At 39.8% G+C, this 18,645-nt stretch overlaps 3 protein-coding genes and 1 long non-coding RNA gene across 7 annotated transcripts in view; 3 read left to right on the forward strand and 1 right to left on the reverse strand.

Annotated features, from left to right (window-relative positions):
• vcpkmt (valosin containing protein lysine methyltransferase) overlaps positions 1 to 2,323 on the forward strand; it is a 12,570-nt gene extending 10,247 nt beyond the window's left edge. For all 4 annotated transcript variants that reach the window (XM_087133441.1, XM_022250127.2, XM_087133440.1 and 1 more), the window contains one exon: positions 1,676 to 2,323. In XM_087133441.1, the coding sequence (XP_086989567.1) occupies positions 1,676 to 1,813 (138 nt within the window). In that variant the 3' untranslated portion in view covers positions 1,814 to 2,323. The remainder of the gene's footprint in view (positions 1 to 1,675) is intronic.
• LOC110987414 (uncharacterized) lies at positions 1,817 to 9,823 on the reverse strand. The gene is made up of 4 exons (XM_022250132.2): positions 9,678 to 9,823; positions 5,787 to 5,873; positions 4,983 to 5,226; positions 1,817 to 2,799 (listed from the first exon to the last, which is right to left on the reverse strand). The coding sequence occupies exons 1-4, from the start codon at positions 9,682 to 9,684 to the stop codon at positions 2,694 to 2,696; spliced, it is 444 nt and encodes a 147-aa protein (XP_022105824.1). The 5' UTR covers positions 9,685 to 9,823; the 3' UTR covers positions 1,817 to 2,693.
• LOC147799767 (uncharacterized) overlaps positions 6,126 to 18,645 on the forward strand; it is a 70,330-nt gene continuing 57,810 nt past the window's right edge. The window contains exon 1 of the long non-coding RNA XR_015424451.1: positions 6,126 to 6,468. This is a non-coding gene — a long non-coding RNA (uncharacterized LOC147799767). The remainder of the gene's footprint in view (positions 6,469 to 18,645) is intronic.
• On the forward strand, positions 10,043 to 16,178 carry LOC110987394 (RAD52 motif-containing protein 1-like). The gene is made up of 6 exons (XM_022250090.2): positions 10,043 to 10,182; positions 13,598 to 13,837; positions 14,040 to 14,159; positions 14,589 to 14,715; positions 14,869 to 15,056; positions 15,486 to 16,178. Exons 1-6 carry the CDS (start codon positions 10,078 to 10,080, stop codon positions 15,618 to 15,620), a joined length of 915 nt encoding a protein of 304 aa, XP_022105782.2. The 5' UTR covers positions 10,043 to 10,077; the 3' UTR covers positions 15,621 to 16,178.

The following is an 18,645-nucleotide window of genomic DNA, read 5'->3' on the forward strand; positions in this document are numbered from 1 at the left end:
TTTAGTGTTCCCTCCTTTATTTCTGATTGCTTAGACTGGCTTTTTTTTCCCAAGCTGCCTTACAGACAAAATGTCATACAAGACCTGCATTTGCAAAAAATTTCATTCAAATGGGTATATACATGTAGCACTACACCGATGTTATGCACCACTGTTAAGTAACCAGTCAATGAGACAAGGTAATGCAGGCCCAGTGACAGAAATACCTATAAAATTCCAGGTGGTTTTAAACTTTTGCAAATGACTGTATTATTGTAAAAAAACTGTTCTCAGGAAGATACATGTTTTTGTTTAGGTTATCTGCTCATGGCCAAATCAACCTGTGTTTGTCACTCTGTGGACAGACACCGTGATACATATCTACATTATTCCTTAATTAGTTGTCCTTAAATTCCTGTTCAAGATAATTTCAAGAAATAAAAAGCCATAGATTTTGACACATTTCTCAAATGTTACACCTGTAGTACCCATCTCCATGAGAGTGGTATTTTTGTTAACCTGAAAAACATGAGTTCACGCAGTTATGCATGTCCCACTGGAATCTGTAAAAATAAGCTGGACATTTTCATAAATATCCTGATTATTTCAATGACCGTTCAAATCCTATTAAACTGTGTAAACCGTATCTCTACAATTATACAACTTAGTAAAATTGTTGAAGTTCATTTCATGACTCAATACTGCTGAAGTACGAGATGATTTTGGTTATGAGCAAATGTATCTTTGAGCATGGACAGACCCAGATTTGTAATGGATCTACAGTTTGCATTAGATTTGTAACGAATCTAGTTGTTGTAGATTTGTACTGATGAGGAAGTTACCCTCGTGTCCCTGTTTTAAGTAGTTGTGACCGGATGGTTGGGGAAGAATATACTAGCACTTTAGCATACTGATTCTACTGGGCCTCGTTACAGGCATAGTGGGAACAGTTAAGGGATACCAGGTACGCTCACACTCTGGCCTTGTGTATGTTTGACTTTCTCCATAGAAAACAATGTACCGGTATGTTTGTTACTTCTTGTGTTTTCAGGATCAATGCTTTTACGATTTGAATTTTCTCTTCAACTTTTAATAAGCAATAAATTTGATGCGTTGTGGCACAATGTGGCTACTTTTCTGTGCCTACGTTTTGCCCAGTCTTTTTTTTATGTGTTGGATTATAGGTTAATTGAATTGACTCAAACTCAGGTACATCTTCTAGTTGTTCCATCATACATGTCATACTGGTTCTGAGGTGATAGATCTGTCTGAATCAATGCTCCCTGAGTGTACTGTGCAGCACATAATTTCTGTTCATTTAAAATGGCAACCAAACATACTTGTATAATCTTGCTTGAAGAGTTAGCCTGTAAATTTTCGTGTCGTTAATTTTTGTAGTGCCATAAGCAATTTTGGTTGATATGTGCCCTTCATAGAAATTCTTAATTTTTATTGTTGAATTTGCATTGTAATTTAAATCCAAGGTTGCTCATTCTGCAAATGAAATAGCAATATGTGGTAAGAAAATAGACTCAGAAATCTAGATTCGTGCAAGAATGGGCTCGGCGAACAGCACCAATCTACAGTTCCACTCCATCCTCCTTAACCAAATTGTTTGAGTATGGGGGGTTTCATTATTTTAACATACATGTATGTACAAAAAAACTACAAAAATGGTTGTTCTATTTGTCTACAGCTTGTGCATGAAATATTCAGCGTGGAAGAAGTGCCTCTTGACCAGCAAGATCCAGTCTATCGGAGTGAAGATATACACATATTAACCATGAAGAGGACAGCACCAGACTCGAGACAAAATTCTCATGTTGACAAATGAAGGCACTATTTGACTGTAAAAACTGTATTGATTAAAGAGAGGTTCCTCTTGGCATCAGGAAGATTTTGGCAGTGGTGAAGAAAAGGAGTGTCCCCATCTCATTCCTTGCCAGTTGACACATGGAATTAAGCATCACATGCACTGCTTAAAGGTCCCCCAATTAATCAGTGTAAAGATCTAGTACTTCCACTTGGAACACATTCAGTAACGGGTCAATCTATTTCTTTTGTCTCATACAACAGGTTATACTAGGCAAGATATGGGACGGAGGGGTACCCCCCTTACCTGTCCAATCCCTATACACACTCTAGACTATTGTTATCTAACACATCCCCCCAGAAGTCTGTAAAGAATTCCTGAGATTCCGATCGAACAATGGCCAACACAAAGGTTCTCTCTGTCCCATATCTTGCTTCAAATGCAACAGGTCATCGGCACTATTTAAATTGTTTTCTGTAAACATTTAAGTTTGCTTTCAGTTTGAGTATTAAAATCATTTTTTTCAAATAATTACAAGGCCAAATCTGGTGGATTCTCTGTCACCCCCCAAAGGCTGAAGTTCACTTTATAGAGGAGATGCATTGCCATTGTCTCCATGGTGTCTCCATGGTGTCTCAGAAGCTGCTATTGTTATTTTAATTTAGTTACAATGAATACACAGTACGTTCACTTGAGCCTATCCCAGCGACATATAAGTCTTACCCTTTGAGGACGCATTAACCCATTACCTCTACAACTTTATTCTATATGTTCCAAATCCCAATTTCAACATCTCAACTGTACAGTTAATTCATTCTTAACAAAAGGTCTGAAGCAGCCTTGAAATAAGACTAGTCTTTCTCCTTCCATTAAACTCCTCTCTTCTGTCACAGCAAACTGGTTATACAACACCCAGTCTAAACTTGAGTCCTGGTGCAGCTCTGAAGCGGAATGTCCCAACCCAGACTTGATGATCAGTGTCTGTAAAATCCCCTTCACCTTCCATTCTGATAGCCAAATAAAAGAAACAAGGTTTTTGTTTTAGGTTATCTTGATGAACTTTAAAACACTGAAAGAATTCAAATTCTGAAAATCCTGCAAGTCCTGACATATTAATGCTTAGTAAACTTCATCAATCTGAACGAATAAGTCTGTGGACTTCAGGACTTATTGAAAGAAAAGAGAATACATTTCATAATGAAATAATTACAGTACCTTTCTCTGAAAAGCACATCCCATAGTGATAACTAAAAATATTTAATAATTTGTGTAAGTTTTAAACTTTGCGTGCATTCAAACTTCATTGCAGAAAATTGCACACACAAGTTAGAAGAGCACCTCTAAGGAAAGCATGTTTTCTCTGATTTTATCTGTTCAAATAAATATGGAAGCATTCAAATCGAACGCAGTGTCATTTGTTTTTAGAACTCAACTATAACAAGCTAAAAAGGGCTTTTTTCTGTTCATGCCAAGATGCAAATTCTGAATGTAGACTGTCACTCGGAGTGTAGGACAGTTATCCTTGGCTCTATCCAACTCATACGATCATCATAAACAGGACAGAATTCCGTCGTTTGATTGCAGTTTTATTCTGTCTCAATACCAGCACAAAGTTTGACACATGGGTCTTCACATACAATACCGAGTGCATCAATGTAGATTGGTGGATCAGCCCCTCCCTCTCGAATAGCCCTCCCTCGTTAGAGTTGGACTGGTAGACCCAAATTCTGTTTTTGAACCTTGAAAATCCTGCAATTCTGTGCAGTTCGCTGACGTGATTGCGATTGATACCATCGGCCAGCTAATGCGTCACGTTGGGCTGCATTGCACCACGCCCTCTGCCACACTAATTGACTGAAGTGCGCCCTCTGCTGCATGAGATGTACGGTCACAACACAGAGGAAATGAGGGGAACCCTCGCCCTGTGCTCACAGCGGATAAACCCTTAATAGTGGCTACAAACAATGGCTACATGCATGGTTTGGCATGCACAAGGGTTTATCCACTTCAAAGACAGGGCGAGGGTTCCCCTCGTTTTCTGTTTTCTCTGAATGATGCAATCTACATTCAGAATTTGCATCTTGGCATGAACAGAAAAAAGCCCTTTTTAGCTTGTTATAGTTGAGCTCTGAAGACAAATGACACTGCTTTCGATTTGGATACTTCCATATTTATTTGAACAGACAAAATCCTAGAAACATGTCTTCCTTAAGAGGTACTCTTTGATAAACCTGCACAGTAAAAAGACCCATCCAGTAAGCCCGACAATTGCGCATGTGGGCACTTAACACATAACAGGCCACTCTGCACGTTCCAGTCTGTAAATCATATAGGAATGGATGGGTATCAGTGAGTGGTCAGAATACAGTAGGGAAGGGCTTAATGGATCGGTCTACTAGGTGATGCCACATGACCAGTGTTGACTATCGTGGCACTAGGCCAAACTGTGTCAAGTTGTACGCGTTTATTCATTTTCACAAACTAAATTTCCAGCATCCAAGATTTGCTGATGGACCATATGGGAAGTTAACAAATAGGGCTGAGTCAATCAGAATAATTCACTATTCGAATGTTCGACCTTCAATTTGATTGTTATGAACAAACCATATACAACATCAGTTGCTGTAACACTCCCAAAAACAATTTCCATCCAAAAATGTTAGAGGGGGTTAAGGTTAGGATTCTTTTATTCTGAGGGTACTAGTGAATTGCCGGCTACATACAGTGTGTACATGTATAGCTACTTTTGTGAAAGAAGTTGTATATACACTTTCAAGGGTTACAGCCTTGTGCATAAATTCTGACAGGAAATATACACCATGTAGTTTATTGCAACCCCCTGGGTTGCTTGCACTACACTAAATACATCATCATGCACATAGAAAACAATGGAAGTAGTGACAAATAGTGCTGCCAAGTGATACTTGGGAACAGAATGACTGCATGTTTCATTGGAAGGCCAAGATTATGACCACAAGGCCACTTTTCTTTTCACTTTCAAAAATTTTAGTTTTCTCAATCTTAATTTCCTTTATCCTTCCCAATACATATATACCCTTGAAATACTAGACAGACCCCAGGCTCAGGTCGAAGTAAGCCAACAAAATATGAGCAATCTCACACCTTGTGGGCAAGTTTAAACTTGCGCATATTTTGCAGTTTCCATTCAGCAACTCCAAAATACACCCACCTGTTTTCATTGAAGCTTCCTTGATAGACAGCTCCATTGGGCCATGTGTACTTCCCTTTGCCATGGAACTGGTTGCGTACAAATTCTCCTTCATATACGCTACCATTAGGGTGTGTCAGACGACCATGTCCTGTCATTTTATCATGTTCCCAATCCCCTTCATATACTGTACCATTGGCTGTTGTGTGAGTACCCTTTCCAGATCGCTCTAATGCACCATCATCAGTTACTTTATACTCGCCATCTGCAAAGCCAAACAGCAAAAAGTATGTACACAGCAAGGAGAACATGGACATTTAGATGGTTATTTTTTGGCAGAAAGAGAGAGTTATCCTTCATCATACAGAAAACAAAAAGAAAATATCAATTAAGGTGGAGGCTATATAATCCACACCAAATTGAAGTGCACAACGTAAAATGACTGCGTATACTCAGTGTGCCCTGTGCCCAATGTGTATAAACTTGCATGTCCAAACAGTGATCTCGCACCAAAGGACAGCTGTTTCCATGTGAAAACATACTTTCTCTTTTTCCCTCTCGGAGCAGATTGGTACTGATCCCCAACTTTCATAAGGCTACAGAACGACCATCAGCCATGCACACGTTTCAGTAGTTGGAATCTTGTGCATTGTGTTGCAAAGACCTATGCCATTATTGCAAACCTTCCGTAGTTAAGGTATACAAATAGGCCAACATGTATTTGCAAGTATGCCTAATAGCCTAATACAAATTTCTTGAATGTATCCAGTATACTTTATTGACAACAATTATAACATTTATTGGAGGGCCATAGCCAGTACCAACCATATTTATCTCCATTTGGGAAAATGTATACACCATTCAATGGGGCAGCAGGTGCTTCCTCATCCTTCTCTACTTTCTTGGTTTTACCTGAAATATGAGAAAAGACAATACATGGGTAAGGTTACTCCAGTCGAACCTCATTAATAAGAACCATGTTATTATAAGATTCTGCTTACAACAAGGAAATTTTTAGGTCCCACTGCTTGGTTTTACATTGTTTTCATTCCTGATAATACAAGGTTAGTGTTATAACAAGGTAATTTACCAAGTACAAATGACCTATTATTAACCACTTCATGCCGGGGCATTTTTCAATGTTGATAATGCTGGGCCGGCATGACCGTCATTTTTTCCGTTTTCAAAATCCTTCAAAAATTCATTTCATTTAACGGTCGTTTATAGCCACACAAAGTAATCTTTAGGCACTACTCTAAGTTGACAGGTGACTTTCATTGACACCCGAGTATTTTAGCCAGGCCTGCAGCCTTGTAAAAAAAGGCCCAGATCGTGCGGTGTTGTGTAACTTTTGTTCACGAACCTGGCTCAGTGCACTGCTGACCTCTTTTCAATAGGGGCCAGATTAGTGTGCAGCTGTGCTGTGTGGCTCATCGCTGCGGTGGTGGAGCGCTTTTGTCCCTGGTGGTAATCCGCTTGCTCTAAATGCCCCAAACCCTGGTATACAGTTTCAAAATAAGGCCGATTATCACCACTTTTGAGAGTGAAAAATGCCGGTAATGCCCAGCAGCCTGGTCTTTTGTTCGGAGTACGGTCTTTTGTTACAGGGCCATGTTTCCTTTGTCCGAGTTCGGAGACCCTGGCCACGCATAAAAACCATATGTCTCTGATTCCGGAGTCCCCGACAGGAAGTGGTTAATGAGGTTCGACTGTACTCCATTAGCTTGAAGTTCACTGGCATGCAACTTTTCCTCAGATCAGCTGATTTCCTTGTTTATCACTTCACACTCGCGCCATTGGAAATTCCTGCTGTTTATAAATCTTTAATTTACATGCCTGGCCCATAAAACATGGTGAAGTTCCACTGCAATTCTATTTTGACGTGATATTCTGATTTTTATCGGAAGTGCACCACATGTATGAACTCTTATAACGTGTCCAAAAGGTAGAAAAATAATTTTCTCACAAACTTGTAGTTTGGTATGTGAGTAATGATTATCATTCAGAATTTATCAACTGAGGAATTCCATATACGAAGTTCACTGTAATATCGCGTAATTACTACAAAAGTATCCTTACTATGATCGCTGAATGAAGACGATTCCAATAGGCATTGAAGAGCTGAACATCATAGGACAGAAATATGGAGTTTTGGGCACACTTTTGGAGCTACACATGGACCAGGTTTACATCGACAGGCGGCCATCTTTGCTTCTGAAGAACATGGCGAATGCGCACGACGTGTGCGCATGAACCGAATCATATCCGGAAAGAACCATTATGTAATAGGGGTTGGGCTGCCACAAGCATTGAGGTAATTTTATGCATGAATCCGCAACACGAGGAGTGCAGAGGGCCGTCATCTGTCTGGATGGATCTACACAGTTCACGAAATGCTGCGCAATGTGCCCTACTGTACATGTACATGTACATGTACAATTTTTACTTGGGGGAAAATAGTGCGTGTTTTGCGACAATTTTAAAGTTGGACAATTTCTTTAGAAGGAAAAAAGGGGCCCAATTTCTTTTACAGACAGTTTGTAAGTTGGACAATTTGTTTAGAAGGAAAAAAAGGGACAAATTTCTTTTAGAGAGTGCTTGTCAGTTGGAGGAGGTTTTTTCTATATTTATACAGAGGGAAGGGGAAAAGGGAGCTGAAACCTGTCTTTAGATTATTGTGTGGCTATCTGCGCTCTAAAATGTGAGGGGAGGCTTGTACAGGAGAAGAACATCCTTAAGGATTTGATTGAAGTGGTCTACTCCTGCATGTCGGCAGCGCCACATGTATTCGGCCAGGTAGAACCCAAACTGGTCGCTTCCACTGTGTGGATAGTCACCTCTCTCACCAATTGCGCGTAAGACTCCAATTCTCGCTCATAGTGCATGTATTGCTAATGGATGAAGCAAGACTCCACCTAGCCTGAGTTCTTATACAGCATTGGAACGAAATTCCTTCTTTCGTACGGCCGACTGCATTTCTACTTGTTCTTTCTCTTTTGGTTTACATAATACGACAGAGATAACTCACGTCATACAGTCCATTGTGCTCAGACATGTACCTTACCTAGTTGATTTCCTTTGGCACAACCTACTTACATTAACAACGGATAGCCACATTTATTTATATTCAAATATTCTAATTTATACAAATATTCGTGAATAATTACATATTCAGTTTCATAAATATTTAATTTTTTTTAATATTCATCTTGACCTCATCGTGACCTCTCCTTAATTCAACCGTAACTTTATATGGAACATATCGAGTTCCTCCGGCAACAAGCGCTCGTGTGGCGTGGTCAGTTAGACTGCTGTATTTCTATACCTAACAGTTCTCTTCATTGCAGGTTCGCTTCCCCTTTACGACACAATTTGGATTAAATGTATTAAATGTGTATACTAACTGTAATAATCCTTGTACTAATGACAGGAAAACTGTGGAGAAATAAAAGGACGGGATAGTGAAGGAAAAGGAAACGGTAGACGATATAGTAGGGGAAAAAAAGAACGGCAAAAGGACTCACTTTTTTGCCGTTTTATTGCATGGGGCCCCTTCTTTTTAAACCTGTCCCCCTAAGTTACTGAACCCCCTTTCACATCTCTATCCCCCAAAAATAAATGTCGCCCCTTTTTAAATCTGTCCTGGAGCAAAAATTTCTCCTAAAAAGTGAACTTCGTATATGGAATTCTTTCCGAATTCTCTTTTGCTAATATGGAGATTTGTGTTCGAAATACCTTTATTGACATCAAACATTTGTCAATAAGAAACATCAAAGTCCAAAAAGAATTAAAGTTATAAACCCAGGTCGGACAAGTTTACAATTAGACAAATTTCACAGTTTAACAAAAGAGCACCAAGGAAAGATTGTAAAAAGAAGCAATAAGAAGAGAACATTCAACCTAGGACACAGGCAAGAAAGCAAGGGGAGAGCCTTGGACAGGCCTGGCAAGGCATGAACAGAGGACTTACACAACAATCACAAGGTTTCAACAATGACGGTGTCAGTATTCAATTGAATGATTTTAAGGTTTTTCAAAGGAGAAGTTTGGCAACACTGCATGAGGAAAGTTGAGGGAAATGTTGAATACAAAGTTCACCACATTAGGGTTCCTATTGCTCCTGGGTGAAGGCATCAGCTTAGCCCCACAAATACATGTAGGGCTGTGGTGGTGACAGATAAGAGACAGATTGTAAAAGGGAGCCACCACAGCCCTACTTCAAGGCATGTCTTAAATGCCTGAAATCCAAACCGCAGGATTGTCACAAACTTTGAATCCTAATATCTTCCGAAATGAGAGTGACTCGACAATTTTTTTTAATTTTTTTTTTATTTTTGAAAGATTTAGGGTGCTCGTATGAGAGTCCAAACTCTGAGAAATACGCCAGTGTAAGTAAATATGTTGAGTCATTCTCACTTCGGAAGATGGATTCAAAGTTTGTGACAATCCTGCAGTTTAGATTTCAGGCATTTAAGACATGCCTTAAAGTAGGGCTATGGTTGCGACAGATAAGAGACAGATTGTAAAAGAGAGCCACAGCAGCCCTATTTGTGGGGCTGGCATCAGCTGTGCCAGGGGTGTGGGCCACATTCACTGGAGCGATGGCACTGTGTAACCATGGAGGTAGAATCATGGTGTAACTGACACAGTTGTTTCATCACATCACCCTTTCTACAGAAAAGAAGCACACAATTTCATAACAAGCTGCTACAATACCTGGCATTTGTGCTGCAAACTATGTTCGTCAATCAAGCTGGCACTTAACTGATTATATTAAGAAATGTTTGCAGGATACTGTGCATGTATTACCACAACAGCAGCGTCCAGGCGTCTTGCTACTCAGGTAATCCTCGCTATGGAAACGATTTGTGAAGAACGCCCTCAATTGGTAAACTTCCGCATTTTATTTCCTGCTAGCAGTGCGCGGTTGCAACTGAATATCGCCCTCTAGATAGACGGCAGTATACAGCATAGCATAGTGCGTTGTGCGCGCTAATATTGGAGCGAAATTCAACATTAGGTTAGTGGAGTGCAAAATGTATATGTGTACGTGTAGCGCGGCAACAGCTTGACCTTTGGAAGTCTGTCGATTTCACGGTTGCCTTAAAATCTGCAAATGGCCAACTTGGTTGACATCATTGAATTTGTTAGACCACATACCAAGGATAAAAATTTGTACGTGACAGGAGTCTCCAACAGATTACCTGAAGAGAAAGTAACAGTAAGCATTTATATGCTCTACCAGTCAACGTTTGATTCGCAAACAATGGTCGAGTTCGGGTGGTCCGTTCTTGACACAGGTTTCTTGTTCTCGCGCTCGAACGGCGGGAACGCGACTCAAGAACACTGTTCTCGGAACAGGATCACACACCCCCTCCTCGTAAAGATTTTACACAAACACACAGAAAAACTCGTGAGATTTGATTTTTGAACAGCTGCAAAAAGTACCGATATGGCCTTACAAAGCCGAAGACAATGGAAAATTTTTGCAAAATTAACATTATAATTTTCCAAGACAAAAATGAATTTTTTAAATGGAAAAGAAGTAAGCCAAGTTATCCAACATTAACTCTCGAAGAATGCACAAGGACGCTGCCATGTTGCATGTTGCTTGCCACAAATAACTACTAGCGCTGAGAACCGGTTGTACATTCCTGGCGTTCGAGCAACCGACCTACGAACAACAAATCGAGCTGTTCGTGAACAAATGAGAACAAGCCGCCCGAACTCAGCCAATACGGCCGTTTCACAAGAGTTTCACAACACGCTGGCCAATCACAAAGCGCGAAATTTGTCGACCCAATGCGCATTTGGAAAAGGTCGACAAATTTTGCGCGTTATGATTGGTTAAAGTGTTGCAAACTCTTGGTGTGGCGCACTGTTGTGAATCGCCTGTATTGTGGCAGTGTCATCGGTGGCATAGCTTTTTTACCAGTGGGGGCACTAAGGGGACACCAGCATCTTATGGGGGCACCAGCTTTCAGTTGTGGGGTTTTTGGGGGCAAGTTTTCGTTGGCCTTGTTCAATATCCATTCATCCATTTTTTTAGTGGGGGGGCACGGGGTCACCGGGAATTTGTGGGAGGGGGACGTGCCCCCCCCCCCAGTGTGTGCTGAACTATCGGTCGACTCGGACTTGTGGGCAATTCCATTGAAAGGTGGACATGACACTAAAATTTCAAGTTTATCCCACTGCAAAGAAAGTAGTTTATGTTTTACGCATAGGCCTATGTTGAAGTTAAAGAAACAAAAGAATTACATCAATCAGTCCAATATTTTGTAAAATACAGTTATAAATGCTGACGAGATTTCTTTATCATACCTTGACACTGTAAGCAAGATGTTTTCCAAAATAAACACTGTCATCAGTTAAAAAAAGTCATCAAAAAGTGTAACGCGAGTTACCACCACGTAACACGAGTTACCGACTACAAATGCAAGGTTCCACCAGTATGAGCAGTGCTAGACCCTTAACTGGGCTAGGGTGTGCTGAACACAATCAGATGCAATGTTATGCAGACTGTGAGGCCTTGAAACAACAGGGCAGCCTAAATGAACTCTGCATATTGCTCAATATCATGCTGATATTGTGCAAGTTTTTGTCCATCCAATAAAACCAAAAGTTTATCCAGCAAGAAGATAAAAGAGAGTAAGTGTATTTTATTAATTTTTACTCATGTGTATAATCATTGAAACAAAAGAAAAGACTGAAATACTTACAGTAGTCCTACTGTCCTAGGCCTACATGTATGTCAAATAGATGTCAATGGTACATGTACAAGTGTACTTTTCCTGTTATTGGACTTCAGACCTAAATATTTTGTAGTGACTTCACTGCGCTCTGCAAGCAATGTTTTTTCAATCCTACATGCTAATTATGCTCACACAACCATGTAAATTAACACTCTGAACTGCAAGGTATGAATGTGTGCTACCATTAAGCTACATGTAGCTCCATGGTGCTACATACATGTAGGATGCCACATGTGGCATCCCCCCATACAAAAGACATTAGGTCTATACAATGCCAGAGCTGTACTTAGGACTTACACCTTAATTTGTTACAACTGTGAATGAATGAAGTTAAATAATGATTTTGAAAGATTTAATGAAATTAATATGGTTTTTATATTCGACTTTTAAGTTCAACTTGCTTCAATTTTTGCAAACATAAACTGAACCTCGGGTGGAATTTAAAAAAATAAAACTGAAATGTACTGTGAAGATATTTTGTTTTATTTCCCACAGAAAGACAACATGCCTCTAACATCTGCTGAGAAGCAAAAAGATATAGACTATGCCTTATGCCAAAAAGCTACTGGCCAGTAAGATGAGTTCAAAGCACTCAAGGCAGTAGCTTCCAAGAATGGTCATGACATCTTTTTGTGACAAAGGTTTATCAATAACATAATCGTTCTAGATATATTCATTTTACTAAATTTACAAAAGTGTGCATCTGTAAAAATACTTAATACAAGATGCAAAGCTATCCAAAGAGGTAACTGCCCTCGATTTGTGCTAGGCTGTTTGAATGGACATAATATAACGTGAGTTACCGATATGTATAAGCTCCCTGTGTTTTACCTGTACATTGTTTCTCAACTTTGATATTGTTAACTTAACCCATTGTCAATTCAATGTAGGAAGAGTTTTATCCGGATTGCCTAGTGTGAGGAGACTTTACGAAAAGAGGCTTTCACAATATTGACCATGTCCTTTTTTTGTAACGCAATATTGTAACGCGATACCGAAATTAAACGCTTCAAGTAGGCCTAGATTCAAGAATTTTAAAATGAAATGTCGTTAGTTTTTCTTTTTTAATTCATTTAGTTGGTCTCTGGCTACTCTACCCTCAGTGAAAAAAGAAACTTGTAGTTCCTACAAATTACAGAGATATAGCACATTACCCAGTAAATGTACCCATTATTTGTAACCCGAGTTACCATGGAATTGCCGTTGTATCAAATCTGGGACTTTCCCTAACCACATTGCCACTTCGCCCCATTTCCACTTTGCCCCCGTCGGTGCTTTGACTCCCAAAAAATGGGGAGCTCGATTGGAAAGGGGTTCCTGAAAGGGCATACATGTACACATGTATGAAACAACTACATGTAAAGCATTCACTCACTGGTGGCTACATTGGTGAAATGAATAGTTGGACTTGTGTTGGGTTTATTTTTATTTTCCATATCAAAAGGATACAGAATTAAGTGAAGCTGCGAATTTACGTGAAGTTTCATAACTCATGCTGGGGTACCCCAAGTTGTTGACGGTGTTTTCGTATCTGGTTGAATGAATGAATGAAACAAAAATGGGGCAAGCAGAAATGGGGCGAAGTGGTTGGGGCGAAATGGAAACGGGGCAAAGTGACCGACACTCCACATAGCTTCAGTCTTTGGAAAGAGCTCCATTCTTAGACAGCACTTGACACTCTGTGCACAAACCCTATGAAACTGGTTTGAAAAATTGGAAGTGTTTTCTGTTATTAAGTAAATGTACCGGTATGTACACGTACTTCGATACATTCCCTGCTGAGTTTGACTTTTTAGGACATGCTGTCATTTTCTGATGTCTGATATGTCCTTTAGGGAAACAATTGTTCAGTGAGAAAATTCTTCCATAATTTTTCTTTGGCAGGCAAAGCTCCATCAAGTATTCTCCCAATTTGGTCTGCTGTATGAAGTCCAGGTTCTTGGGAGTGGCAGTCAACCTGTGACCTCTGATGATCGCTACCTGTCTGAGCATGGTCATGTGACTGTATGCAGTAATTTTAGACAAGGATTGTATGCCTTTGTCAAATACTACTCTGCTCTAGCTGCCAGCAGAGCAGTGGATGCAATTAATGGAAAGTATATGTTGGATGGTCGTCTCCTTAAGGTAAACATGTGCTTTATTGAAAATTCCAGTGTACATGTACACCGTTATCCAGTTTCAATTCTGACATTAAATATAAAAATTAAGGCATCAGAAACGTTGATAAGTTTTGTTTATAACTCATTCAGTTTAGAAAGTCTTTGTAAGAAATCAAAACTAAACTTACATTTAATTCATGAGTGTTTCATTTATTTTGATATTTTAGGTGAGGTTTGCCAACAGACAGAAACCAATTGAGAACAATGCCCAACTTGGATTCCAGCAGTGTTGTGAGCTTGCCAATCATCACTTTGGTTTCAATGGCTGGACAAGCCAAATAGTAGCTGTAAGTTTCAACAAAAAGAGTTCCTTATTGCACTAAAGAATGCAATAATATGCAAGGCATATTCAAATATGAGCACTGTTTACAAGTAATGTATTGGGCTCTGATTGTCTACAAGCATTTCAGCCCTCCAATTGACAACAAGAGGTTTAGAATAAGGTATGCTAGGTAATTAAATTCAAACCTTTGCATTCGTGCAGCATCTCAACCCAATATGACATTGTTACTATGCTAAGGATTGAAGAGCCATCCCTCACACAATGAGTCCATTGCTCAGTGCATCCGAGAGTACAGTATACTCAAGGATTATCCAAGAATACAAAACGTAATGTGGACTAGATTTGGGCCAGGTTAACAGCCAGTGAACACTTTTCATAAACCATAAATAAATGACAATATGCCACCATTTTCCTGTGTCTCACATTTATTTAGTTGAAGGAGGACAAAAATTGTGAAGCTAATGTCGCCCGCTTTATTGCTGTGGTGAGATTGGACATCAGGCAACATGACATGCATAGTGAAGGAGTAGGGGTCGGAGAGGTGGCTTTCACCACGCAAGGTTAGATGACATTTGGTGAAAGATAAAGAATACCTACGTCAAGCTTTTAGAAAAAACTGTTAAACCTAGTCTTTTACATTCATTTACTTTTAAGATACAAGTGAAAAAACATACTTAAAAAAATTTTTCAAAAACACATTTTCCCCACTGTAGACCCTATGAGTAGAATCACTGCATACCTCAGAGCCAAGAAAATTGCCTTCCAGAGGGCAAGCGAGGACGCCTTCAGAAAACTGATCATTGTTGTCTTACCTAATGGTAAAACTGCTGTGGAAGTCAACTGTACTGCTATTGAAGCTCAACATTATGTTACACAGGAGGAACTAAAGGGCACGGTAAAAGTGAGTTCATATCAAAGTAATTATACACTCTGTCACTAAAGATTTGGGGGGAGGGGTACCACCCTCAAGCCAATGGTACACCACTGCAACTGTAAGTTTTTTTGGACCGATTACCAGTGCCTCCATTTGTCCCCCTTCAAAATATTGCATTTTTCTTTAAGGAAATAAAAGTGTCAGTAACTTCACAAAAAATGCAAGAATAGATAACTTTTGGAGGAACGTGGTTGCTTGAATTAACCAAGTTACCTTGATAACCATAAACCAGTCATTACAAGACTAAAATAACAAAGATTTGTGATTTCAGATTTATTACCAAATTCAGGTAAACTGTATTGAGCAATGTTTCTTAAGTGAATATCTGTTATCATGGTAATTGTTTCATTTTGCTATCATCGTATGAATAAAATCAGAAATCACTATTTATGACAGGTGACACAAGTTGAAGACCCTGCTGAGGTTAATAATCCAGAGGTGAACTCAGAAGTTACTGATGAATCCCAAGATACATTGGATCTTGACTACGTCAATGTGCAGCTGTTAGTTGATTTACAGATGGATATGTAGCATGATAATTATTGGAACAGAGAAAAGCAGATTAGTTGAAAGGTATGGCTCACCATTCACCAACCTTCAGAAACTTTAATTTAATTTTTCATGTAGATACAGTGTATTATAGGTCTGTGTACTATACATTAAGTACTACATGTATACATCTGCTTTCCCCATTAGCATTTTCTTAGCATTGTGTCGTATAGTCCTTGCCTTCAGTGGGCCCTTTCATTGGAAATCGGGGCCTCCACTTCCAATAAAAAGAAACGAAACAGTTTTCGGCTTGGAGTATGTTTTACAATAAAGACACACTAGATTCATATGTCACAAAAAGTATAGGGTTGGCTCTGTTTATTGGCGAGCTGTGAAGCAAATGCAAGTCTTTTGTCCATCTGCCTGTTGAGCCGGCTGTCCACTCAATGTTAAAAGTTTTTACTAGTGGGTATAGCATGTATCATTTGTGTAATTTTATTTCAATCTTGGGTTTATTAGTATCAGATTTTGGTGGGCTCATTGTTATTTACATACATGTACATATTTGATGAATAAATTAAACCCAAAATGTTGAAGTTACATGTACGTGCACACGTAATGTATGCTTATGTGTATGTGTGTACATCTGAATAATGTACACCCCTGTACTGTATGCACACATGTCAAGTACAATGAGTGCCAGATATGTAAAGGGAGACTGGTGTGAATGATTGGGTAAGTGGAAAGAGTAGATAGGATGATGGGATCGGATTGGAGCAGGAAATGGATTGGATGACAGGATGGGGGAGTAGAGGGTGGCTGGGATAATGGCGTGGAGGTGGAGTCAGAGATAGATGATGGGATGGGGGAAGCAGAGATAAATGGGATGGTTGAGTAGAAGATGGCTGGGATAATGGCGTGGAGGCGGAGTCAGAGATAGATGATGGGATGGGGGAAGCAGAGATAAATGGGATGGTTGAGTAGAAGGTGGCTGGGATAATGGCGTGGAGGCGGAGTCAGAGATAGATGATGGGATGGGGGAAGCAGAGATAAATGGGATGGTTGAGTAGAAGATAGCTGGGATAATGGCGTGGAGGCGGAGTCAGAGATAGATGATGGGATGGGGGAAGCAGAGATTAATGGGATGGTTGAGTAGAAGATGGCTGGGATAATGGCGTGGAGGCGGAGTCAGAGATAGATGATGGGATGGGGAGGCAGAGATAAGTGGGATGGTTAAGTAGGATATGGCTGGGATAATGGTGTGGAGGCGGAGTCAGAGATAGATGATGGGATGGGGGAAGCAGAGATAAATGGGATGGTTGAGTAGAAGATGGCTGGGATAATGGAGTGGAGGCGGAGTCAGAGATGGATGATGGGATGAGGGAGGCAGAGATAAATGGGATGGTTGAGTAGAAGATGGCTGGGATAATGGAGTGGAGGCGGAGTCAGAGATAGATGATGGGATGAGGGAAGCAGAGATAAATGGGATGGTTGAGTAGGATATGGCTGGGATAATGGAGTGGAGGTGGAGAGGAGATTGTTGAGATGATTGGATGGGGGAGTAGGAGATGGTGTCAGAGATTCATATGAAGCAGCAAGCCATGGTAGCTTTGTCGTTCTAGTTTTAGTTTGATATCAAGAGAGAATAAGTTGACTAAGTCTGGTGTCCTTGTCACTCAGGCGCGCATTCCTAAGGTTGACGAGCGCGTGATTTTGGTTAGTGTACTCCCATTGGCTGATGAGGAACCATGTGCATCTCGTTTGCTAACGCATGTGGGGACGCCGCAGTAATGGCTCCTGATTCATTCTTGTCACCGTATTGGTCTATAAGGTGGTTCCGAATTACCGCATGTTTGCTGTACTAGAAAATAGGGCAAGGAAGGGTCATTTGTACATAAAATATATTGCTTCATCGTGCGTGAGGGCGCCTTTCTGTGACATGCGTTTGTGTAGTGAATGTCAAGTGCGCAATTCAGTTAGAGCTGCAATTTTTATCAATTCTTTTCAAGTCTTGGGGAAGTCTTTCAATTGATGAAATTCGTCTGTGGACCGTAGCCTGATTGAAAGAGTTTCAATGTTCCACATGCTGTAGTTGGATTATTAAATCAACACTTAATTGAACCTTGATTTATATAAAATTACCTGATACGTGTGGTGTCAACTCGAAATTTCAGGTTTCTTTTTTTTTCAGTTTCATTCTATCTTAAAGATACTGCTTCCCGTGAAGATTTCCTGGAGTGAGTTCATATACAAATGTCACTTGACACCCTGTGCACAAACCCTATAAGCTGGTCTAAAAAATTCTAAGCGTTTTCTGAGAAAATGCTTCGATTTTCTCACTGCTAAATTTGACTTTTTAGGACATAAGATTGCTTTCTGAGGGCTAACAAGGCCTGGCGGGGGAAATTAGTGGTATTTTCATATGGAAATCTTACCAATTTCCTTTTCGTTAAAGTTATAGAAAAGTATTGTGAATTACATTTGGACACTATTCAGTATTATTTCTTAAATGACTGTACGGGATTGCAGGTTACCAGAATGTTCATTCTGTTCTTGGTTCTTCCTTATTTCATCTTCAGCATCTTTCTTATTTCTGCAATTTCTTAAACGATCGCCTGTATCAACAGCTACCCAGTAAATGAATCAATTCGTTTTATGTACAAATGATCTTTGTACAAATATCATTGCTGGCATTAAAAATAAATTAGTTGATAATAGAGGTCATTGGAGCAAATCTATATATAAGCCTATTTTTAGTGCAGTGCCTTGTTGGCAACACTTGTGATCAGAGTGGAAATGAAATACATGTGTTGTCTTCCAGTAAGGTCAGACTGCTCACATGTACACGAAGAAATGAAAACATCCATGTGTATGTTTGGCTTAGTTTGGTTAGTTTTCTCAGTTTAGAGAACAAAAAGGAAGTTTCTCGGTTTTATTGAACAGTGTAATCCTTTGATGCCTGAAATTAAAACCAAACTTTCATTGAACGGGACAGTACCTAACTTTGCCTATTACAGTTAGAGGGAAACCTTCGCAACGATAGTAATCACAACGGAAACCTTTGCTC

This window comes from Acanthaster planci, linkage group LG02 (assembly GCF_054643075.1).
Source record: "Acanthaster planci isolate LZ-2023a linkage group LG02, COTS_SCS, whole genome shotgun sequence".
NCBI lineage: Eukaryota > Metazoa > Echinodermata > Asteroidea > Valvatida > Acanthasteridae > Acanthaster > Acanthaster planci.

What these genes read in the sequence shown, in the direction of transcription:
- LOC110987414 (XM_022250132.2), bottom strand. An exon ending in CCCAAATGGAGATAAATATG is followed by an intron (nt 5,227 to 5,786) that starts GTTGGTACTGGC and finishes TTGGCTTTGCAG; the next exon opens with ATGGCGAGTATAAAGTAACT. An exon ending in GGAAGCTTCAATGAAAACAG is followed by an intron (nt 2,800 to 4,982) that starts GTGGGTGTATTT and finishes TTTGGCTATCAG; the next exon opens with AATGGAAGGTGAAGGGGATT.
- LOC110987394 (XM_022250090.2), top strand. Translation starts at nt 10,078, where the DNA reads ATGGCCAACTTGGTTGACATCATTGAATTTGTTAGACCACATACCAAG. An exon ending in TGGATGGTCGTCTCCTTAAG is followed by an intron (nt 13,838 to 14,039) that starts GTAAACATGTGC and finishes TTGATATTTTAG; the next exon opens with GTGAGGTTTGCCAACAGACA. An exon ending in AACTAAAGGGCACGGTAAAA is followed by an intron (nt 15,057 to 15,485) that starts GTGAGTTCATAT and finishes TATTTATGACAG; the next exon opens with GTGACACAAGTTGAAGACCC.